The sequence below is a fragment of the Triplophysa dalaica genome, chromosome 13 (genome assembly GCF_015846415.1).
Source record: "Triplophysa dalaica isolate WHDGS20190420 chromosome 13, ASM1584641v1, whole genome shotgun sequence".
NCBI classification, from domain to species: domain Eukaryota; kingdom Metazoa; phylum Chordata; class Actinopteri; order Cypriniformes; family Nemacheilidae; genus Triplophysa; species Triplophysa dalaica.
In genome coordinates this window covers 10,924,429-10,949,874 of record NC_079554.1, presented here as the reverse complement: position 1 = coordinate 10,949,874, position 25,446 = coordinate 10,924,429, and the positions used below count along the sequence as shown (strand labels likewise).

The 25,446-nt window shown below is 37.4% G+C and overlaps 1 protein-coding gene across 3 annotated transcripts; it reads left to right on the top strand.

Annotated features, from left to right (window-relative positions):
- The first annotated feature begins 663 nt into the window (after positions 1 to 663).
- kita (KIT proto-oncogene, receptor tyrosine kinase a) lies at positions 664 to 25,446 on the top strand. Of its 3 annotated transcripts, none has more exons than XM_056764858.1 (21): positions 664 to 796; positions 4,884 to 5,141; positions 5,983 to 6,267; positions 6,386 to 6,525; positions 7,191 to 7,359; positions 7,853 to 8,039; positions 8,232 to 8,347; positions 8,800 to 8,914; positions 10,773 to 10,957; positions 15,925 to 16,031; positions 16,611 to 16,737; positions 17,151 to 17,255; positions 17,491 to 17,601; positions 18,760 to 18,898; positions 19,001 to 19,083; positions 19,177 to 19,307; positions 19,843 to 19,965; positions 21,251 to 21,362; positions 21,447 to 21,546; positions 21,751 to 21,856; positions 22,720 to 25,446. In XM_056764858.1, exons 1-21 carry the CDS (start codon positions 742 to 744, stop codon positions 22,891 to 22,893), a joined length of 2,928 nt encoding a protein of 975 aa, XP_056620836.1. In that variant the 5' UTR covers positions 664 to 741; the 3' UTR covers positions 22,894 to 25,446. The 3 variants fall into 3 exon arrangements, with proteins under 3 accessions (XP_056620836.1, XP_056620835.1, XP_056620833.1); XM_056764857.1 differs by having other exon boundaries at positions 5,980 to 6,267; XM_056764855.1 differs by having other exon boundaries at positions 5,968 to 6,267.

Sequence of the window (25,446 nt, the reverse complement as noted above, 5' to 3'; positions counted from 1 at the left end):
GTACAGAAACGGAGAAGACCTCCCACAGAAAATAATGAAAAACAAATGCATAAAAACTGTGCTATCACATGCACTTAGGCCTGATTGTTTTCATTTATATTAATTTTCAGACTTAACTCACAGAGTGAGAAAAGATCTGCACAGATGTTTTGTTGCATCAACTGATAACTGATAAAAGCCATAATATCTTGTTTTATTTGGCATAAAGTGCCAAATGAAGTCATAACGTTTCACATCAGGCTGTAAAACCTTTTGTTTGCCAGAAAAAGTTAATATTTAATTTATTTGTATATCATTACCCATGGCTCTATATTCGAAACAATTTTTCTCATGAGGTAACTTGATTACCCTAGGTAGGTTTTATTGAATTTGAAGGTCACTTTTAAATCCTCCCTCTCAGATAGCCCCTTATCAGCCCTAATGCCAACAACTAATCTAGCTTTAGTAATCATATTATTGTTATAGTTATCAGAGTTTCTGTTTTTGATAAGCCACGTGTAAGGCACTTTTCACCACAATGCCCTTATTTGTCCGCCTCAGGTATGACTGTTAATGTTGATGTTACATCCCCGTCCCGCCCATCCTAATGAGTCGTTCCGCATGACCCGACGTGCAGAATACGAGACAGAAACGACGCTGTCCCTTTAAGACAGAAGCGCTTGCTACACTGGCGACCGTTCCGCGGTATTACCGACTCACCGAGCGGACTCACGCACACATGAGATAGATGGAATTATAACAATGGACTATCGCTGCGTTCTCTTTACTGTTTTGTTGCAGTTCATCGTCCAACCAGGTAGGACGGTGGTTGTAGTCTATCATTATGGATCCTTTTCTTGCCTCACTTTGTTTTCAAGGGAAGAGAAAAGAATGCAGAAAGTTATTTATTGTACAGTTGACATACGGCATTTGCTGTATAGGTTACTTCTTGCATATCTATTGGGAAATGAACTATGATTTTATTATAGTAATATGCAGAATTGATTCATATTTTTCTTAGGAGAGTTAATCACAGTTACGGTAAATATGGTGTTCTTAAAAATAGAATAACAAATATGCATTTAGGCCGTCTATAGGTAAACTTTGGTTTATTTTCGTAAAGGTAAGCTTAGACGAAATGTGAGCCTTCTTGAATTATTCTTTAGTTTATGTATTACTCAACGATATATGTTTTGCTCAGCCTAGTCTTTGCAAAAAGTAATGGACCTGTTGCTTATCACTTTAAAGTAATGTATGCTCGTAATAAAGCCTCGAAAATACCATGCTTGTTATTTTCCCCATAATGAATATCATAATATCGTGATAAGCTTCGGCACCACACACTCCTGAGTGCGCCACAGACCGGAGTTTTTATAAATATTCTGAATATATTTGAGAATTTACACCGATAATCCAAATGGATCAAATAGCCTGGTGTCCGTTTGGAGACGGGTCTGTGCGTCTATAGACTGGCGTTTATTTGAGGTGGTTAAGGGAACCGATCGCTGAAACGAGATATTGATCCGGAGAGCTGCAGGTGAGAATGTAAACTATAGCCGATCCTCTCGCGCTGCTCTCAATAATTAAACACTTCAGCTCGCGCGTGCCGGTCTCCGGTGCAGGTGCGCAATGCAACAAGTGTAGAAACAGTTACCAGCAGCTTGTGTCACCTGTAAGCGAAGTGCACATCGAAGCGTGATGCAGAAATGACAGCTTCGTGTACTTTAGATCCGGGTAGTGATCCGGTTGCAGTAGACAAAACTTGTGAGGATACGTTATCTAGATGATACGCAATTCATCACGAGCGTAATAAAACGGTTCAATAATGTTGGTGTTATGATGCTCTGAGTTGTGTTTAATTTTGCTCTTTTATCCCATCCCCATGGATAACTGTTATATGTAAATGACCGGAAATTCCTAAAAAACCCACATTGGTTTGGCATGCTGCGACCTGACTTGTTTGGCTTCGCAAACTGGCGTCTCCCCCGTTTAACTTGTGTTTTGGGGGGGAAGACAAACCTCGTGTGGTTTTTGGTCAAGTTATCTCCAATTTCCTTGGTCATATTAAAGGATTTCGTTGTCGCATTCAAGTTATAATTCACCCAAAAAAATCTAAATTCTGTCATTATTTACTCACCCTCTTGTCACTTCTAACCTGCAGAACACAAAAGAAGATATTTTGAAAAATGCGACGGCAGCCATTCACTTGCATTGGTTTTGTGTCCATACAATATAAGTCAATGGGTGCCACCGCTGTTCGGTTATCAACATTCTTCAAAATATCTTCTTTTGTGTTCTGCAGAAGATAGAAAGTCATTCAGTTTAGAAGTGACAATTGAGTGAGTAAATGATGACAGAATTTTTGGCTGAACTATCCCTTTCACTAAGTTCAGTTCTTTGTTTGCCAGCAGTGCTGTGAGTACAGTGACTAGAGCAAAATATATTTTTAAAGAACCACTTTTAGCGGATTGAAACGATTGGACAATACTGAACACAAGGGAACTCTGTGGGTTTCACTCAAATCCCATCTGAAGTAACGCCAGAGGTCTACAGCGTGACTGTTTTACGTCGGGCTTCTTCAAAACGCAGATCGCTGAGGGCTTTCTGATAACAGCCATGAGAAACTCGTTTAAATGGAAATAACCTTTGTTTGCTGTAGAGTGCTCTGACTTTATTCAACACACATATGACAATAAAGACGTTTCAGGTATTTTCGATATAAATCTTTTCTTTCGTGTGAAATCAAACATACCATTAAGAACAATACAGTATAACTCGAATGCGCCCAACATTAATGACATATGCGTGCCTTTTATCTGGTGTTTCTTAAATGTATTAATTCGATTATGAAAAAATATGTGTAGATGTTGTTTCATTAATAAATGCCTTTCGCAAATTCATACTGTACAAAAGTGAATAATGTGGAATGATAGGGTTCCATTGGCCAACCCCTCCGTCCACCACATGTCTCTGTCTCCTCATTGCCATCACAAGCCCCTAGTGGCAACTCCTAAGCACTTGAAAGACCTATCGAGCTGTCTTAAATAATTGGGAGAGTACCTTTCTTACCTAAAGAAATTTGATATCTTGCTTAGGTTTTGAAGTAGGAGTTAGCTTCTTCAATTCTCAGCACTTAAGACTAAATGGCACTTTGAAAAGCTTGATAAATGCAGCCCTGGTGTTTAACCAATGGAAAAGACATGTTGTTGTTATGTTAGGGCTCTTCCCTGGAAGAAGCGCCTGACCTCACAGTTACCGTTTACTTTTCACAGAGTGACAGTTTGCAATGAAGCAAGCAATGCATTGGGGCCAAACCACAGTTTTTTATCAGGTTATCTCATGCCTGAAGCAATGATGGGAGCCTTTGAAAACCCCCTCCAGCCCCCATTTCTCTGCTACTTTCTCAGAAACTCGAACAACGTAGAAAGATTTACCATTGAAATAAAAGGGAAGACTGTGTTTATGCATTCATTTTGAATATGCTGCCATGCACACATCTTTCCTTTTATATCATTATTGTAAACATTTATGTTGTTGCAAAAGGACAGATGTATAAAATATGATATATTTTTTCTTGGTCTCTCTCTCTCTTTCTCTCTCTATCTCACTTTCTCTCTTTAAAGGTACACTAACATTTATATTACTGTTTTTTTTACAATACTTAGAAAATATAAAATTGATATGGTGATATTTGATATTTGAGATGTAACACCAGGTGCATTTTTTATGTCACACATCATGGTTTTCTTTCTATCTTATTTTCTCCCTTAGTTATTCTTTCATTATTCCCAATGTTCTTCCATTCATGTGATTAGGGGAAAAAACTTTTCTTAATTAATAATGGACTGGAGGATTTATACATTCAAACGCACATTTCTTTTCAGGCCATTTCACATTTCCATCAACAAATACTTTTACAATTCTTATTTGTAGCAGGATTTAAGTTGAACAGTGCAGCACATTTAATGGAAAATAAAGCCATGTTCAGAAATCAAGAGGTTTTTGGAGCATAATCTTCTTCAACTTTCCAATAATACATACATGATGTGCGTTTCACATGAATTTATATGAATTTTTACCATATAAAATAGTAACAAATTCCTGTGAGGTCAGGTATACTATCTGAAATCAGATTGTAATAGAATTAGAATAAGAGGAACTCGGAACACTCGCTTGTTTCGGATTTTTTGAGTTATGAAACCTTCTATCCTTAACTGTCATTTATGCAACTTTGTTTTTTCATATAAATTAATGTTCTTGGTGTATAACATTAATTATTTTTTATTAAAAATAAAAGTTAACCTTCCAAATGAAAATTCTGTCATCATTTCCTCACTCAGTCATTTTAAACCTGTGTGATTTTCTTTCTTCTGCAAAACACAAAAGAAGATATTTTGAAAAATGTTCGTAACCAAAAACCGTTGGTCCACATAGACTTCTGTTGTATGGACACAAAACCAATGCAAGTCAATGGAGACCAATATTTTTCAAAATATCTTCTTCTGTGTTCTGCAGAAGAAAGAAAGTCACGAAGGTTTGAAATGACACCACAAACAATGTAAAACAATGACAGAATTTTAATCTTGAAGGTAAACTATTCCTTTAAAGGAGTAACTAATAAAACATCATGTAGACATTTTCATGTCTGAGAAAGATTGGGATAATTTTGGTACATTATATGAAATATTATATTTCGTCAGAAATAAACAACCTGTCAAGTCTAAATTAATTTAACCTTAAAAAATAACCATTAGTTTGATTTTAGGGCGTGACTATCTGTTTGTCTGACCAACTGCAGTTTAAAGATATCATTATATTGACAAACAGTTTTTTTGAAATTTGCACCTTTAAACATTTTCATCTTACACCTTTGGCTCACATTCACCATGTTTAAAACCACTCAGGCAGGTCCAGGCCCACCATCACCCCGGACGGACCCCAGCTAACAGTTCCGCTGAACGGAAAGTTCATTTTGCATTGCCAGAGTAACAGTTCGGTGCGCTGGCTGCGAGAAGATCGTCCAACGCGGACCATAAAGGAGGAACAAAGGGAGGGCCTGATCACAATTCTTAAAGTGCCCAAAGCAGGCCCGCAACACATGGGCAAATATTCCTGTCGGGAAGAGTCTGGTGAAAAGAGCTCCATCTATGTGTATGTTAAAGGTAAACTGAACTTTTACACCTGTGGGGGTGTGTATAAAGGATGTTATCATTTTATGTAATAAAATGTCTAATGGGCTGAGTGACATGTCTGTAGGGCAGTATGTTAGGAATTGTTTCATGACCTTTTTTAGAGATGTCTCTGTTGTACCTGCATGTGAGTGCAGGTATAGTATACACTTTTCATGCTTTTATGTTGGAAATAGTATACGTTATTGATCGTTTATATGTATATATGTATATATGTATGTATAGCCATAAGTAGTTATAGTACAGTATTACAGTACAGTAGTTTACACTTCCATCAGCACACTTTTATCTTTTTATGTCCGCACATTTAAGTGTCCTTTCATGTTTTTGTAGTTCTTGATAACACTTAATCTTTCTGGCTCGCTCTACTTCACTTTGATACACACGTTCCAGCACTTTTGATCCTCATGTGTGGTTACACATTGTGCAAAAAACATACTTTGTGCGCACGCAGGGTGCCAACAGATCTGTTTCCTAAGTGCTTCCAATCATCAAGACCTGCATGACCTCTATGTGTACCTCCATGTTTTTTTAATTTTCATGTAGATCATTCCATAATAATAAACTCTTCAAACTGAAACTTGACAGTTTTGACATTTCACACTTACACCAGGAATTAACTATTTCCAAGCCTACACAAATGTAAACACGGAAAATGTTTATCATTTATTTCATTCGCGTGATGGAGGGTATTTTAAATTTTCACTTTCTCACTTTGTTGCTTTCTCTCTCTTTCTCGAAGCTGTGATGTCATAAAGTCTAAGCCCCCTTGGTTGTGTTTCATTGGTTTTTGATTTAGCATTCCTCTCAGCAGATCCTGAAAATCCCTTCAGGAGGGGCATCGTGTTCGACATTGTTGCAGGAGAAGGAGAGACTGTCACGATCCCGTGCTTGGCGACAGACCCTAACATGCAAGACCTGCACTTGGAGAAATGCGACGGGCAACCCTTGCCTGACAGATTGCGATATTCGTCCAGTACCGAGACGGGTGTGGCGCTAAATAACGTTAGGAAGGATTTCGAGGGATGCTACGTCTGTGTCGGGACTCTGCAGGGAGCCACTGTTAAATCTGGGGGATATCAACTCAACGTCCGGCTCGGTGAGAGAAAATGACGAGACACATTTACAGACACACCAGACATGTGCATGTTGATTCTCTTCCTTTCACATAATTTCCTGCTGCTCTGATACAATGTGGCATACTTTTTTGCTTATAGTTCCAGACGCACTCCCTCCGATCGCACTGGGGCAGCCTCAAAGAGTTCTGCTCACCCAGGGGGAAAAACTTTCCCTATCCTGCTCCACCTCAAATGTCAACAGCGACATCACGATCAAGTGGAAGGCTCCACATGGAGTGGTAAGAGCCTCTCACAAACCTCACAAACATCTCTTACACTTGTGATACTTAAAGAGAACATTTGCATATGTATATATAGTTAGAAAAACTACCCACAGCAGCATAAAGTGAAATGTCAATATTTACTAAATTAAAGCACAGATAAACACAAGTGTATATCAACTTAAAGGGATGGTACACTAAACACTGAAAATATAATCATCCTTTACTCACCCTCATGTCATTCCAAACCTGTATGACTTTCTTCAGCCAAACGTTGGTTAACCAAACAACATTGGCCCTCGTTGGCTTTCATTGTATCGACACAAAACTACTGACACATTTCTCAAAACATTTTCTTTTGTGTTCCAGAAGAAAGACTCATATACAGGTTTTAAACAACATGAGGGTAAATAACGGATGGCAGTATTTTAATATAAACTATCTCTTAATTTGATCTGTGTTCCAGTGAACAGTTCAGTATTCGTGCATTGAGTACGTGCATAAAACTGAAAAATAGTTTTGTACTTAATGAAATGCTTAAGGGCAAATTAGATTAAGTGTGACTATCCAGGTTTCATATGAACCACACCTTCTCGCACACCCAAGATGAATTCTGTCCCTTCATCTCTCCCATTAGGTTACCTAATAAGCTTTGTGTTTGCTTTCCTCTCGCATGTGTCAAGCAACCGTCAGTGCAGCAGACATCCCGTCTCCTGACTGAGCCCATTTCTCACGTGCGGACGGCCACCCTAAACCTGCCCTTCGTCACAATAAGGGACACTGGGAATTACAGCTGTGAGGCCATGAATGAGAAAGGGACCAGCGTAAAGTTAGTCTCGGTCAATATCTATGGTAGGTTCTCTACAAGGTTGTTTTTCTCATGTGAAACAAAAAGACTAGGTAGAGCATACTACGTGTGTGTATCATCCCCACATACACTGTGGGAAATATGTGTGTCACAGCTGTGAACCTAAATACAGGTCAGGTCGAGAGGTGTTGGTTGATATACAGCGGTGGAAACAAATTGAGACCAATTTAATAAGCATTTCTGTATTGAGGCAATTCCAGTCCATGAAATTCAACAGAAACAAACCCCAGGAATATCATAAAAAATCTGGTTTATTTGATCATATATTCATATTTTAGAATTAATCCTAAAACACATGTAAAAACTTGGTGTTGTTCACGTAAACAAGAATATGTGAATTCAAGATCTTCAGTTTTCTGCAAATAAATGCAAATAAAAACATGTTGAAGTCACACTGATCCAAAAAACATAACTTGTACGGCTGTAAGATGGGTTTCCGAGATAAAGATGTTGTGATTGTTTTATGTATGTGTGTAGGTAAAGGCTTCATTAACCTAACAAGTGTTGAGAACAGCACAAAAAGAGTTCAAGCTGGAGAAAGTCTGTCCCTGCGGGTGGTAATGGACGCCTACCCAAAACCTCATTCATTTTCTTGGAGCTACAGTGGTCTAAGACTGACCAACACTACAGATCATGTGATCACCAGCCGGTCACATGGGAACAGGTACGTTATCTAAGTGGAGGTCCATTGCTTTATTCAGTTTCATTGTTCAAAAGTTATATTTCATGAATGATTAATGTTTCAGTAGCAGTCATGGCATGTAACAAACAGTACATTTACGTAATTTCTTTAGATCATAACCACTCCAAGAATATTATAGGAAATACATAATGTTTTGTTTAATTAATCCATCAGTTACACCAGCGAGCTGAAGCTTGTCCGTCTCAAGGTGTCAGAAAGTGGCGTGTACACCTTCACATGCTCAAACCGAGACATTACTATCCATCAAAGATTCGAGGTCCACGTTATAAGTAAGTGAAAACATTTAATGCAAATGGCAAATATTTGGATTTTCCGTTTGTTTTAGAGGAATTCAAAACGTGTGACCAATGATCCTTGTGTGTGCTCTCATTCAAGAGGTATCAATCAAAATTACTCCTGCATTGTGCTCTTCATTAACTCCTTTTGTTGGTTTGAAGCTCTTCTTTGTTATTGTAAGACACCAGCTAACAGCCCACTAACAATAGTCGAGGCCTACTTGAACTGCCTAAAAGCAAACACAAAAGAGTGCAAATACATGACCGTTGCATGTCAGAATTACTGATTACCTGTTAAAAAACGGTTTTAAAGACTTCAAAAATAGGCACTTTAAAGTTGTCCTTGTTTTGGAAAGAGGACAGCATGCGCAGTGAGACAGCTGTACAAACATGCATCTCACTAGCCAAGAATGTCCAGCTTGCCTAAAACTGTCTTTGATTTTTAGGTAAACCTCAGATTGTGTCCCATGACGGGCCGATTGATGGACAGGTGCGTTGTGTGGCTGAGGGTTACCCCACCCCGCAGATCAAATGGTATTACTGCGACCAGCCCCATTTAAGGTATGTATGTTGTTTTTTATATATACTATATATATAAATACATATATATATGTACGATAAAAATCACCTATAGAAAGAATATGAAAAGAGACCGTAAAAAGGTATTGAGTTTAACTGTAATCAAAAAGATTATTGTACATTCAGTATTAAATTAATTTGTCATAATTGTGACATCATCCGGTTGATTGACAGCTCACATTCAACGTGACACTGCCCATGCCATGGGAAAAAGCCGCTCCCATGGGGTTGTTTATTCTTAGATGGTAACTGCATTGAGAGAACACCTCAGCACAGGCTTAGTCACAGGTTTATCTTATCTATTCCTCATGATGATCAAATCCGATCAGTATAACATGGACTGCTACAATATGAGCATGTAAACAGCAGTGCAATTTGTCTTTTGATCTCATTCATTTGCTATGCCGGCCCCAGGCCTTTTCTGTCTCCAGTCGAGTGATTTTGACAAAGCAATTTAGGATATTGATCAATAATACAGTGAGAACACAAAGAATGAAAAGCAGTCATCTTTTTTGTTTGTTTGCTCAAATCTAATTTAAAGTAGCATTTAGTAGAGTAATAAATCAAAGCACTTGACATCCCAGCATTCAGTTTTCTGAAAACAAAGCCCTCAAGGCTTTTTAAATCATAGCTTGATATTTTGCCTTCTTAAAGCTGCAAACCTAAACTTTTACCGGTCTATTCCAAGCTCTGTCTGAAACACAAAACTGCAGGTTACATTTATGCGGGTTGACGTCCAAGTAATATTAAATGATGTCCAACTGACATTTCCGGGTAAAATTGTAAGCAAAAGCTCAACTAATAAATTGTTATTGCATAAAAGCTTAGTTAGGTAAATTGATAAGGAGACAGGTTTTTTGTATGCACATTGAATGCACTTGGTAAATGACACCTTTTGTTGATTTTTAACAAAGAAATATGGATAAAAACGTCAAGAAAAGAATTATTGAAGGCTATACGGGAGTAAACACTAAAATTCAATTTTGTGTACAAATTGTGTCTGGGCTATGGGCGTCACAATATACCAGTTTTAACAACAATTGTGATATATAAAAACTTGGTATATATAAATATATGTATTAATTCACATACACAATATCATAAACTATTCAGCACCTATTTAAAATTGTGAGTCACAATGAGACAAATGTATTTCAAGTGTGATTCATTAACCAAATAACAGACAAAAGACAAAATTAAAGAAGAATTTGACTGTTTGCTTCATTTATTTATAAAAAAAAAAGTGCAACGTGGTCACGATAATATGATACTGTGAATTATTTCGGCCACAAAAACAGTGTAGCGAAAATCTGATATTGTGAGAGCCCTAGACTGGGTCACTGAATCCACATTTGAAGTTGTTGCACCATATTTGTAGTGTAAATATTTGCGCTGATGATGTGTTCCTGACCTGTCAATCAGCCATCACGACAAAACAAGTGTTTAAGATGTTTAAGACAGCATTTGAAAGAAAGCTGTCTGCTGCAAGTGATCCCTTCAGAGTCTGATCACGAATCTGACAAATATTAACAAGAGACACATTTGAGACATCTTACCAGGTGTACTTTTTGATCATTTTGTGTGTTTTGATATGCATGGCTTTTATGCAAACGCACACAATCGTCATTTAAGTAACTTAAAATGTGTCTCCTTTATCTTAACAGTTTTATTCAAAACATTGTTTTGCATGTAAATGATTCCAGGCATCAGACCTCTGTGTGTGTTTTCATAGGTTTTGTTCATAGATTCTCTGATGCAGAGTTTCTTGGAAAACAATGTGACAGTACATTTCTACAACTACCAAATAATGAATTCTTAAGTTGTATGCACGCCTCTTCAGGTGCTCTAATTTGCTGAATGCTACTCAAGAGGAGGAAGATGTCGTCACTGTAACCATGACAAATCCCCCATATGGGAAAGGCGCAGTGGAGAGTCGTCTAAACATCACCAAGAACAATTACCCCACCCTTGAATGTGTTGCATCTGCCAACGGAGAAATTGTTTACACTCTATTCTCTATCAGCGGTGAGTAAATAAGACTTAACCACACACAAACACACATACACAAACTCCTTCAGACAGAGAGCAAAGACTTCACAAAGCACACAGTTACTCAATGTCTGCCCCCAGTCTGTTGACTTTCTTATCCATATTGTACTCAATACTGATTGTTTGCATTTACGCAACTGCCAAGAGTTGGTGCACAAAGGTTTGTGTTTTATAAGTTAGTGCTTTGGAAGATTAAATCATTCCTGATTTTGCTGATGTCTCATTGTTATCAAATTTGTAAGATCTCCCATTTTGTCAAGGCACTTAGTGGCAAGTTAACTAGATTTCAGAAGCAGAACTCTGGATTGCAATTTGTATTAGTAAAGTTGAAATATGTAACTTTACTGATTAAAAATAAATAAAAAATAAGTTATTGAGTAACTTTACATTTTTTTGTAAAAAACTTGGTTTTAACACATTTCGCAATGTTTGGTGCTACACAGTTTGTAACATTTGGTGTCATTTGGCTTCAACCAACGTAAAGATAAGTGTACGTAAAGTATGGTGCAAATTTATGTTTCACCATAGATGGCGATATAGAGTCAAGAAGTTTCAAATTGTATCTTTAAAGTCCCTGTGAACTGTAGGTTGCGATCATGTTTACTTCCGTAGTTTGAAGCATTTCTGTGTAAAAATTGAATTTCTAACGAGAAAAATAGTGGGCGTGGCTTTCGTTTTTCTCTGCGATTTGATTGGATGTATAAAAACAGCGATTGCATTTAGTAATTTACATTAAGTCATTTAGCAGACGCTTTTATCCAAAGCGACTTACATAGACTTTAGGGAGCAATAAGCGATATGTCATACTTTAGCAGTACTACAATGGGTGCCAACACAAAGTAACTGGTTTCAACAAAAGCTAGACCACTACATGTTGAGAGAAAGACAGAGGGTTAGTGTTATTTTTTGTTTTGTTTTGTCTGTCAAGTATTCACAGAAGAGATGGGTTTTGAGTAATTTTTTGAATGTTGTGAGAGATGTGGTTGACCGGACCGAGTTAGGAAGAATGTTCCACCAGGAAGGAGTTGTGAATAAGTAATGGAACTGGCAGCTGACTAACAGTCAAAGGGAAGGAGTTGATGCTCCGCTTAAGCCATCTATCATACATCATTTAAGATGTATAGTCATCATGGGCGCCGTAAAGGGGTGGAAGGTTAGGACGATTCTAAGGGCCCAGCCTGATTTAGGGCCCAGAAGAGCAGACCCCCTTTTTATTTTCCTATTTCTTTTCTCTTTTTTTAATACATACATTAAATATGCTAGGGCCCCTCGTGCACTAAATGTGTATTTTGTCCGTTTTGACCATAGATTTAATATTTAAAAAACAAATAATGTATTTACTGTTTCGGTCACAACCCTCCCTGCTCCCTCTCACAATGGTTCATTCCACCTGCGCTCGCTAGTGTAGCGTCTCTTGCTTATTGGACTTGCCGCAGACAGTGACACACGCAGACACGTCACATCAAAAGTCAGGGAAACAAAAACGGAAAGAAAAGAAGTCAAGAGAAGACAGAGAACGCCAAAGTCGACAGTATGTCACACAGTTTTTCAAAAAGGAAGGTAGCTTGCCATATTCCTGTATTCCAAAACTTATTTTTGTTGCTACATGACCTGCTTTTATCTAGCGAGCTTAGTAAAATAATTACTGAATTATGATTTACATCCAACAATAATAACATCTCTGCTGTCTCCGGGACGGGTTATCATGTCTCGTAGACACAGATTCAGCGGCTGCTGCACACCCACGTCCCCCACCCCCCGTCCCCGTCTCAGCCGAACAAGGTGAGCCTGAGCGCGAAACTTCGCGAAGATTGAAGCCTCTAAACACGTCTTATCTACTGTGTTCGCCACATGATGATAACTTCGCAAAACAAAAAGTAATCTACACGCTTCAAAAATTACAAAATTAGTTTGCCGTGTCGTGTGTTCTGTGAAGTGACAGTGCGGCTGCTAAGATCGATACTGTCAAACTTGACGTTCTTAATATGAATAAAATGCCCCAGAAAAATATAATATAAAATTGAATAAAACGTGTCTCTACTGTAGCTGATGTTTCCTGAATGAGCAGTTTGACCCAGCTAAAGCTTGTTCATGTTAAGTATATGTCAATACATAATGTTCTCTTGTGCTTGCAATTGCAATTGAGATAATAAATGTTCTCCCTTTTATGTAAACAAGTACATATTTCTAAAAACAATTCTTGTTTTTGTAGGCTTTGTACTCATCTTTAGACATTTTAACTATGCAATGTGCTAAGTATCTTTTTTTAAGTATACAGGGCATGTTTATTGGGTTAAATTTTATCTGTAAAAAATGTAGGGGGCCCAGAAATTTTGGTTTCCATAGGGCCCAGAATTTCTGGCGGCACCCCTGATAGTCATTACAGGAAGAAAGTGAATTTTCAGATTTTAACTAAAGATTATAAGGGCATACAAATTTTAAAATGAGAATGACCCGCATAGATAAACTATTTTCAATAATCGCTGCAATATTTCATGAAAAAATAAGCATTGTAATTTAAGTAGTTAAATAGTTGATATGTTTTCTGAATTTCTTTGCTGTTCTGGAGACTGTCAGTCTATTACTTTTAATGACAGTATAAACCACAGTTTTTCATGTCAATCACAAAATCTTTTACGTCTTTCGGTCTTCAGGTTCATTGCCACAATACGCTGCCCTTTGAACCAGACTTTTTGCCATTTGGAAAATAATAATTGAAGCTTCATAATTACAATATTCATACCATACTGTTCCACTGTGGGTTGGACAGCCGTGTTTATCTGTAACAGGTCTGACTGTAAGTCGTTGAATATTCAGTTTATCTACATCTTTGTTGTCTTCCATTGTTGGATATTCTTCCCATTTATTGATCAGGCTTGCATACAAATGCATTATAAATCTCCATAACAAATATTTGCTTTTTCTCTTAGTCAGTTTGAATGTCAGTATTGCATAAGCTAGGGATCGCAACCCAGGTGCTTACAGTTTTCCAGGAATTTTTTACAAACTGAACAAGAGGAAACATACTCAATCATCTGTTCACGTTTGTTCCAGCTGTGAGCCGTCTCCTGGCTACATCATTTCAAATAATCCAAACCAGCTGCGAACATCATTCCACTTCCTTCTACTGAAACCTGTGTAGACAAGGTTCACGCAGGACAAGATAAAGACAGACTGTTATATAAATAGAGGTGCAGAGTTTTAGCCCTAATCTTGTTTCTTTTGTAAACCCAGCATTACCAACTGTTGGGGATTATCTGCTGGGGTTGTATTTGTTGCAAATCGCCAGTTTTTTGTCGCCCTGGTTAAATCCGGTAATATCGTTAGGATAAAATGGTTAACAAAAGGTCAGTCAAACCCGGTTAAGTTGGTTTCGGGTGTGTTTAGATATTTTTCGTAGAAGTTGTACATTTCATTTGACTAAATTGGCCTGAAGTTAAAAAGCATATTTGAACATTGTCCTTTTTTGGAGTCCGTCAGGGGTTAAGCTTGAGGTTTTGAGGTAGGGCCGGCAAAGACCCCCACAGCTTCAGGAAAGCCTTATGGGTGATAGAGGAACTTGTGTAGGTCCTGGCCAGGAAAACCAGTGGGACATCACGCCCAAGGCTGCTAGAGCCATGAAGCCTCTGATGGATGCTGAATATATTTCTTTGTGTGTTTTTCAGTGGAGTTTGGGTTACGTTTTGGATGCATTGGGTTATACAATAGATGGATATACAGAGGGTGAAGAAGTGGGAGACTGCGAAAGCCAGTGGCAGCTTTACAGGGGATTACTTCCTGCCGAGTCTGCATTCTTTGATTTGAAATGGAGAGAAAGCTACTTACAGCTTAAGAGCTTTACTAGGCCGCTCAGAACAGTATAGAAAAACAATAACACAACACGCATGAACACACACACGCACACTTTAGCAAGACCAAAACACAGTTACAGTTTCCAAAGTGAGCCAGAAAGAGCTTTAGCATCGTTCATTAGTGAGGATTATTCACGCCTCACTATGCAATTATGGCATATTGTTGTTATACATATAATTCAGCAGTTTGTGGACAGTAGTAAAGCAGTAGGCAACTCGTATTTATTTCCATTGCCACTCTGGCTCAAGTACCAAAGTTAGCTTCTGATATGCTGTCGTTTTTGGCTGTAATGGACGTGTATTGATTCCATACAGTATAGATGTTCGTAACAGGGGGGTTTTAGATGGTACCAGTCTTTTTCAATGGGTTTCTAAGCAGGTACCAGGGGGTATCTTGAAAAGATTTCTGTATTTCATCACTGCCCTTCTGAAACCTTGTACTGTATGCTCATATTTGCTGTTTAAAAAAAAAGAAGAACAGCAGCAATATATTGTTTAATTTATGAGAAGAAATATGAAGCAGGTTTTTATTAAAGATAATATTTAAGATAATAAAGTAACCGCAATGATCTTTTCTTATTTTTTTCTGTGGTTGTATATACTAAATTGTATTCTTATACAACTGAATTGCATTATATTCTTATACAATTTACAAGTTTTTCAATCTGTTTTCATACCATTATTGAATACTGTGATGTATATTGTATTATAATACTTAAAATATTTTTTGCACTTGTCCTTTTTTTACTCTAAAGAATTTTCACATATTTTTGGAATGCAGTAAAAATAAAGATCCAGAAATAGAAGGTGAAAAATGTAAACGTTGGGTGTAAAATAACAAGAAAACATGATTTTTTTTCCTGGCACTTTAGCTGCTGAAATCTTTCGGCTTTTTACCGTATTTTTACAGTATTAATTTAGTTTATTGTTTCAATAGCTTTGGTCTTAATGAAATGGATATTTAGTGTTATATGAGTTAGGAGAACAACATTTGTGGTTTGGTGTCTACATAAGCTCTTTTGACATGTCCTCTGATATGAGCATCTTTCTCTTTAGCTCTCTGATGGTTACATGTTGTTTAAATCTTCACAGAAAGCACCATTCCTCACGAGCTCTTCACACCCCTGCTTATCGGATTCGTTGCCGCAGCAGTTATCCTTCTTCTCATCCTTATTGTGCTATCTTACAAGTACATGCAGGTATCATAGCACTCATTTCACTGGAATTTCATGTTGAGTCACTGCCAAATAAAAAAAAACACAATCTAGACGCAATGTAGGATGTGTTTTAATCGTTCACCTTTTATAACCAAACAAGAATCCAGTGGCTTATTATTGGACCTTATGTTGTTATTCCAACATAACTAGTTTTTTGGTTACTCGATTAAGCTGTAATACTTCAGGCAGTTTACCTGTCACACCTGGCAACCCTCCCACCCCTTAGGGGAACTATGAAACTATATACACACTCAAGAAAATTATTTACTTAACAAGTCATAGGACCTGATGTTTTACGACGCAGCACTGGAGATAAACACCCACACGCATCTCTGGTTGTTCGCAAACACAGCTCTTATAGGGAAACTTCTACATAATCATGGAAACCTTAAAAATACATTTAAAAGTTTTGTTTATAAATACGTGTTTCGGGATATATATATTTTACCTTGTCATCTTTGCAAAATGACAACCCAAGACTTCTTGTGGTGTCAGTTTACTTTTGACTTTTAAAACCCCTCACCATCTCTCTCTCTTTTTCTACTGTCTGTTTTTTTACAGAAACCCAAATACCAAATACAATGGAAAGTCATAGAGGGTATCCATGGAAACAACTACGTGTACATTGACCCTACTCAGCTTCCATATGACCACCTATGGGAGTTTCCCAGAGATAAGCTGAGATTTGGTTAGTGAACACACTTTGTCCTCTCTGTTTGGTTTCTTGTGAATTCTTGTTTTGGGCATTTTTTGTGCGTTTGAAATCAGTTGTATTCTTTAAAAGTTTATGGTGCATAAGAGCGTAAAGCCCCTCTTCATGCGACAAAGATGAGACATTCATCGGCTGTTTCATGGTATATGACTCTGGCACCATAACTCAGGCACTCCATCAACCTAATGACATATTGTCATATCTTAAACATCAGGGAACAGCAGGATCCGTCAACAAGCAGAATCTAACAGGATCTAGCATATCCCTCTTGACCACAAACCACGCCCCTTGATTCAAAAACAACATTTGTGTTACCACTGACTGATGACTTTGGATCAGCTTCTATTCAAACAATTGTCTGTAACTTTTTCGATCACTTTTGTTTCCAGGAAAAACTCTTGGATCTGGAGCGTTTGGGAAGGTGGTGGAAGCCACTGCTTATGGAATGTCTAAAGCGGATTCTGTGATGACTGTAGCTGTGAAGATGTTAAAACGTAAGTTAAGGAGCGCTTCCGTAATGTTGAAATATGAGTAGCACAGTAACAGTTGCAACAGTGACTTTGGCTGTACTTAATGACACGCCAGAAAATACACAAACCTGAAAAGTGTTGGAAATGATATTAAATGATATAAGTTTTAATAAAAATAACAATGTATTAAAATTGCTATGTATGTTGGATCTGCTTTTTTAGAAGAATTGTTTTTATTTTTCACATTTTTGCCCCACAGCAAGTGCCCATGCCACTGAAAAAGAGGCTTTGATGTCAGAGCTGAAGGTGCTTAGTTATCTTGGCAACCATATTAACATTGTGAATCTGCTTGGCGCCTGCACTATAGGAGGTTAGAGACACTACATACTATGTGCTTTTAGTGCTTATGCACTATATGGACGAAAGTATTGGGAGGTCCCTTATAATAAGCATGTTACTACACAATAACATAGTTAAGAACTTTGTTTCCGTCTTTGTTGCAACAGTTTTGGGACGACCTTTTTTTGTTCTGAAATGCCGGCACTCCTGTGTACAGGAAATGTGTGTGCTGTAAGAGGCTGAATGAAAATGGGTTTGTGTGTTGAGTATTTGGCTCAAATGTGTTCAGCTGGGTTCAGGTCTGGGTAATGCAGACCAGTCAAGTTATTCCACACTAGAGCGAGTCAATCGCTTCTTTCTGAATCTTGCTTTGTGCAGGGAAATATTGTCATTTTGAAAAAGAAAAGGACCCTACCCAAACTGTTGCTGTTAAATTTAAAGCACACAACAATTCTCTAAAATATTATTATGTTATGTAGTGTTACAATTTGTAGTCATGGAAAGGACTGAACCACTCAAACCTGTTCGTTAGAAGTGGGCATCCCATTACATTTGTCCACATAGAACATATGCTTATACACTGTATGTTTGGATATTATACATTCGCAGAGAAAATGAAGAGATCATTTCTAATTTTCATGTCATATGAATATTGCTCGATGTCTTGTGGCCGTTCCGTTCCAGTGTCTCTTGAATTTCACCAAAATCAAATCTGAGGAGTGCCATAAAGTCATCCAACAGCAATGGGAAAGATTGACATCATGACAAGACATATGAAAACTTTGATATTTCTTTTACTTTACCTAAATACATTTACTAATCTTTGAGGTAAAAAAATGCAGAGCATCTTTTCTGTAATATTCACCCGTTTCTGCAGTTTTCATCATCTGTCAATAAATGCAAATAGAGACAATATTTTTATTAGAAATTTGGTATTTCCAATATTTTTTTGTTAGTAGTTCACAGAATAAAGCAATAATTATAATTTTACCTAAACACATACCTATAAATAGTTCATTTTAATATCAGAAAAGCTGTATCTGAAATGGACTCTCAATTTATCTGCGGCTGTTTATAAATAATTCTTAAATTATAAATAAAATACACAATGAATCAATTTTATTTAATTATATTAAATTACATTGAGTGAAATTATTAATTCTTATTACTTTAAAATGTTTTTTTACAGGTCCAACTCTAGTTATAACTGAATACTGCTGTTTTGGTGACCTGTTGAACTTCTTGCGCAGAAGAAGAGAATCCTTCTACTTCTGTACACTGGGAGAAGACACTTACTATAGAAATGTCATGATGCAACCCAAGGCAAGGTAACTCAGTCATCAGCGTATTGATGAGATTTATGGCTATTTATTGTCTTTTTTCAAGTTACATGGAGCGAGGTAAACTGAAAGGTTTAAATTTGCTCGCAGTGAAAGCAGGAACGGCTACATGACCATGAAGCCTTCTGAAATGGGAATTCTGTCTTCAGTAAACAGAAGATCACTTAATAAAGGTAGAATGATGGTCTTTTCTCATCTCATCTTCTCTTCTTTTTGTGTTCTTCTTTCAGTATTTTATGACATTGGAATATTTTCTCCCTGTTCAGGTGATACCTACAGTGATTCAGATACGGTCAGTGAGATTCCGCAGGAAGATGGTTTGACTCTGGACACTGAGGATCTTCTCAGCTTCTCCTACCAAGTAGCCAAAGGCATGGATTTTCTGGCTTCCAAGAACGTACGTCTCGTTTCATCTCCTCTCTTGTTTTCTGTCTTTCGAAGTTAGTTAGTTTTATATTCTGGGTGTGTAGTAATGTCATACTCCAGATCTTCTCGCTCTACATCTACGAAACCACAGGCTCACATTCCATTACCCTTGTCCAGTCCAGGGTCAGGTTACACGCAGTTCCACATGAACAAACTCATGTTATCAAGCACATAGACATTCAATGAAGATCATGCTGAGTAACACGTCTCAACCTGGTCAGCAGGCCCGGTGGGCTATTTCATCTAGTTGACTATATAACTCACATTGACAAGCTGGCCTGAGTTTTCTAACTCTCAGTAAATGAGTTTCATCACCTCTGTGCTAACCTAGAAGCAAAGTATTTCCAACACCTCTTTGCTAATGAGGTTTTGAATACTGACACTGTTAAAATAATTTGTTATGTCAGCACAGACATTGAGAGTATTAAAGTAAGGCCCTGCTTTAACAAATGTGTGTGTATCTGGACCTGTATCTCTATGTTTAAGGTTTGTGTGTGTTTGTGCAGTGCATTCACAGAGACCTGGCAGCAAGGAACATTCTTCTCGACCAAGGCCGAGTGGCTAAGATCTGTGACTTTGGACTGGCTCGTGACATCACGACTGACTCAAACTATGTTGTCAAAGGCAATGTAAGTGAACAAAGTTTCATATTGAATTTGATCTAATTTCACTAATGGCTGGAATACACTTAAAGACTTTTAAAATCTGAACAGATTGTTAGAAACTAGACATCATATACTTGCAGACTTTTTGAAAGTTTCTGATAGAAACATTCTTACTGATCAAATCTGCAGACTGGCACAGACTTTCTGCAACAAGTCTAATCTGAGCAAAAGTCTTGTAGTGTATTTTAGCCTCAACGCTGATCAATATACATATGTGGTTATTAACCCCAACAAAGTCTTTTTAGTAACGATGACATTTTAATCCTTTTCATTTTTAAGTTTTTGAAGCAAATTGATTTTCCATGTCAAACTTGTACTTATAGACTTGATTCATACATTATTTTGTTAACATAGCAGTTTTGAAACAAGGACTAAAAGGATTTGTTCATCCAACACTTTAATTCTGTGATTATTTAGTCATTCACAAGTTTTTCCTATTCTGTATGCATTTCCTTGCTCTGCTGAACACTGGGGAACGGCCTGTTACAAACATTCTTCAAAATATCTTCCTATAAAGAAATTTATAAACATTTGGAAAAGGTGATAATAGAATTTTTATTTTGGCGTGAACTTGGCCATTAAGTGTACATCATTATGTAAAACATAAGTGCCCATCACCTATACAGATTAAACGTTACAATTAGTTACAATTAAATTACAGTTAAAAGCTCTTTTAAAAGCTTTTTTGCAATTGATATGTCAGTTGGCCAACCTTCTTCTTGTTATGATTTGCGCTTTAAGGCAGATTTTGTGGTGTTCCTGAAGTGATACAAATTACAAGGCTCGGTTTGAGATGCCATAGCCTTGCATGCATTGTGAGACTTGCTTTAGATGTGAATCACCGGAATGGGCTAATGCAAAATCAGCTTGATAGTTGTGCAATAAAACCATAATTATTTGTACAGAATTTACGAAAAGCAGAATTCTGACGTTGCTCATGCTGTCTTGTGCTACACATGCTCATCCATTTGCATCATGTTTTAATGGTTGAAGACTAGCCCAAAGAAACAAACAGAAAATACAGACTTTACCTACATAATGGATGGTCATTGTCTGGTTTCACATAAAGCTATGCTTTTTATAATTATATATATTACTTAGATTGCATTATGAATTTTTTATAAGGATGGTACAGGTAGATACCCTACATATACCCTACAGACACCCTACAGACTAAATTCTTCCTGTACAGTCATGTGATAACCCATATTTCAGTGTTGTTGAGGAAGGAATGTTTTTCTCTTTGTAGGCACGTCTCCCGGTTAAGTGGATGTCCCCTGAAAGCATCTTTGAGTGTGTGTACACCTTCGAAAGTGATGCCTGGTCTTACGGCATTCTGCTGTGGGAGATCTTCTCTCTCGGTATGTTACACTAATCTCAAAATGTATGCTCGCTTTGTAAGCCTCTCTGATATACTTGACTACATTGATACTCTGCTTCTTTAGGGAGTAGTCCTTACCCGGGAATGCCAGTGGACTCGAAATTCTATAAGATGATCAAAGAGGGATACCGCATGGAGTCACCTGAATTTGCACCAGTTGAAATGTAACTCTTGAGTTTATGCTCGTCTCTAATTGTAGCTTGTTTTGTAGTTAGGAGACAGTAAAATCACTCAACACCTAAAAAGCATGACAACATAATGACAACTTAGTAAGATGGGATAGGAGGGTTGTGGCATTCGTAATGGCTTTACTATTGTTTGTTAAAAGAGAAATACTCCCACTAAAGCTGAGCATTGCTGTGTTTCAGGTACGAGATCATGCATTCATGCTGGGATGCCGATCCCTTAAAGAGACCGTCATTTAGCAAGATAGTGGAGAAGATCGAACAGCAGATCTCGGACAGCACCAAACATGTATGTGTTTTTATTCACCTTCATCTTTTCATGTTAACTTTGTACTTTCACTGCATTTCACAAAACCTTAAGTTTTAATTGCATTTTGTGCACAACATCTTAATTTAAAAACTTGTCTCACGAGTATTTCAATTCAAGTCAATATAACATAAACGTGAAAATTAGGCTCATTATAAATAGCCTCTTAGTGTACGTTTACACCACAACATTTTTCAACTAAAAACTGAAACTAAATTGTTTCGGCGGCCTGAAAAGGCAAAATTTTGAATATAATTTTGTTATAATAATTGCAATTTATTGAAAAGGATATTGTTATCTGTTCTCCGTAAACAACAAAACCGCTTATCTATAAAAACATTTGTGTTTGTGCTACTCCACACTACAATACAACAAGCGGAGAAATTATTTACATACACAAAATTCAAAATAAATATATATACAACAACGGGTGGTCATCAAGTGATTTTGGGTTAAACCTGTGTATGGCACGTACTGTTTCTTTACAATGTGACATCGGCAACTACTGCATAAGATATAGCGTTTTATAATTTTTTTTGCTGATCCGTTTGAGACTAAATAGTTTTGACATGTGCGTATTTGAAACTTTTAAAAACACAAAGGAAAAGCTTTTCAGTTCTTATACCATTGTTGTCGTGTCAACGTACCTCTCACATTTGCACTATGCATACTGTGTTTTGCAGAGAATTTCTGGACACATTTCGCACTGTTGCCTGATTTCCATAATTGTTTTGGTACACTGGGCAATGCGCAATACACAGGCAGAATTTACGCTTCAATTCAATGCAATGTTTATTTTTCAGAGCCAAATACAAACTGATCGATTTCTCTCTTCTTCTTTCCAGATTTACCTAAACTTCAGCTCCAAGTTGCCAGTGGCATCAGGACCACGTGAGGAGTCGAGTTCTCACGTCAGTCGGCTAAACTCCGTTGGCAGTCAAAGTACCATTACTCAACCCCTGCTCTCCAATAATAATGTCTTCATTGAAGGGACGGGCCCACGTCCCCTACCAGTGTGACTATCACGTTGCACTCATCTACTTAGACACGGCTGAGAGTCATTGAACAATGGATGTCTGGCATACAGTACATTGAGGACTTTGGTGGAAAACACTGATCCAGGACCAGTCATATTCTTTACATTCACCTATTCTGCACGTTGCGTATATGATGTTTTCTTCCAGATAGGGTAACGATGGTGTTCATTGCTCTCAAGATTTCATCTTTCCTTTGAAATGATAGGAAATTGTTGATAAAGGTTGTTATCAATGATGGTATCATTCCATGGTACTATATATCTCCATTGTGAGTCTGCTGGAGGATTTTGTATAGAATTCTTTATATGCGATATAAGTGCAAAATACTTTTTTTTCAAATTGTCAAGTTTTAGTGCTCGACAAAGGTCACGCGGGCTGATTTAACCTAGAGACAAAGAAATATAAGCGTTCTTTGCTTCTCATTGAATGCAACTTTGTGGCTGTCAAGGCTGTTCACAAACTAAGCCTCATTGTAAATCAGATATTTTACTATTATCTATTTTGCAGATTAAACATGTCAAAAGCTATTTGATTAGGAAAGTATATGTATGTGCAGCAATAACTAAAGGTGCACCCTTTAAAGCATACTCACATTGCTGCGCAGGCCAAAAATGAGCTGCTTATTGCATTGTGTTTAGCACATAGGTGATAGTATTTCGTCAGTTGGCAGCTGAATCTATTTTCTTGTCACCTCCAAAGAGTTGTCCTGTTTAAACGGTGCGAAGTTCGTTTTCCAGGGATGGTGTTCAAAAACACTTTTTAGTTCATTACATCCATCGCAATTCATTGTTTACTTTAAACACTCAGTGAAATTTCGGTTACGTAGCAGTATTATGTTCTAGGTTTGTTACGTCCTCTCGACCAGGAAATGTAATTTGGGACAGCGAGGTGATCCAGTGAAGCATTCATTCAACTTTAATGAGGCATCAAACTTTTAGACAGTGTTTTTCAGGATCACTTTAAACATCGTCACTCAGCTTCATTCGCTTTGTCAAGTTATTTTTAAATTCAAGTAGAAACATTTTGTAAAGAAGTCTTATTTTACACAAAAGCATTTTTACGATGGCAATGCTTCACATTTGTTTCCAATTCTTTGTGGTTCTTTAACCGTAATAGTGGACTGAAGATCAGTAGCGTTTGTAGCATTGATTCTTTATTCAAAAGAAAAGGTCAAACCGAAAGAAATGGCGTAATAAGTTGTACATTTGTAAATGTTGTGCTTGTTTTGAATATGAAACTGTCTATTTGTTAAGTTCTGGCAAAAACCAGCCTGATGCTGTTGTGATCATCACAAAAATAGGGTTGTTTAGAGTACAGACAGCTTTGGGATCACGTTGTTGCTGTTTTCTTGTGAGGTTTAAGGGGTTATTATTTTAACCAGATTTGACGGTTCTTTAAACTTCTACCTACCACACCAACTGTTGTGCCTAACAGATTATATGTTTTCTCTGCTTGTTAGCCAATGAGAATCTTTGCTGTGGAAGGTTGAGCCAATAGAAAGCTGCTGCTGTGTAGAAATGGGTGCCAATGGCTTCTCGCTCACTGTAGGAATGGCCAATGAAGGATCTGCCAAGGGTAGAAGACAAAACAGAGAAGCTTTCTGTTGGTTAGAATAGCCAATAGATTCTCATTCTATTATGGATCTGCCAAAGGGAAAGGGGCAGATTAATCTTCCGAATATGAGCTACGTACTGAGCGATTCGGCGGACGAGTCCACAAAACCCATAGCTTTCTAAACATAAGTAGTCCGGGCACTCTGTCAGTGGCTCATTTCCCAGATCGCTCTCTCTCTGTTCTTTGTGTCCAGCTGCTTCCTCAGGCGGATGTCTCACTTCCACAAAGTCTAAGACGGGAGATCCGTGTCTGTCCATCTCCAAAACCACCCCTCCTCGCAACAGTGGAACATTGTTCCTAATGGGCAGTTGCTTTTGATTCCATTAGGGCTAATGTGTGAATAAATTTGTGAAAGTATAAATGCAGGTCATTTGCGGTTAAAATACCTGAACACTGATGGGTTCCTTTCATAAAACTACTGTCAATGAACCTTTCAGTTCAGTCACTACATACTACACACCATCGCTGATTACTCGCCTCTTGTATGTAAATAATATATATAAATATATGTACATGTAAATCATAACATTGTCGCTTATTTTTGTTATAATGGTACGGGCTCTCATGTGCTGCAAACTGCAACTGTATGTTACAGTTTGTCATTTCCCGTTGAAGTTACCACATGAACTTTCTGCCCTCGTTTTGCCTCTTGATTCGTGCAGTTTGCTGGCACAGCAGGTACGGTTGGCTCTATGTGCATATATGTTTAAGTATTTTCAATATGATTAATTCATGACTGTAGAAACATCTGCATTTTTAAATCATTTCCCCCGGAAAAAAAAACTCTGTTTTATGTATTTTATTGTATATTTATTTTACAGTTTTTATTTTGAAAACAAATGTGCAAATTGTGTGTGTGTAGCTCTTGTTGTTACAGAATGTAAATAAATAACTCAAACTACAAATATTCCACTCAATGAT

What these genes read in the sequence shown, in the direction of transcription:
- kita (XM_056764855.1), top strand. Translation starts at nt 742, where the DNA reads ATGGACTATCGCTGCGTTCTCTTTACTGTTTTGTTGCAGTTCATCGTC. An exon ending in TGCGACCAGCCCCATTTAAG is followed by an intron (nt 8,915 to 10,772) that starts GTATGTATGTTG and finishes ACGCCTCTTCAG; the next exon opens with GTGCTCTAATTTGCTGAATG. An exon ending in CAGAGATAAGCTGAGATTTG is followed by an intron (nt 16,738 to 17,150) that starts GTTAGTGAACAC and finishes TTTTGTTTCCAG; the next exon opens with GAAAAACTCTTGGATCTGGA.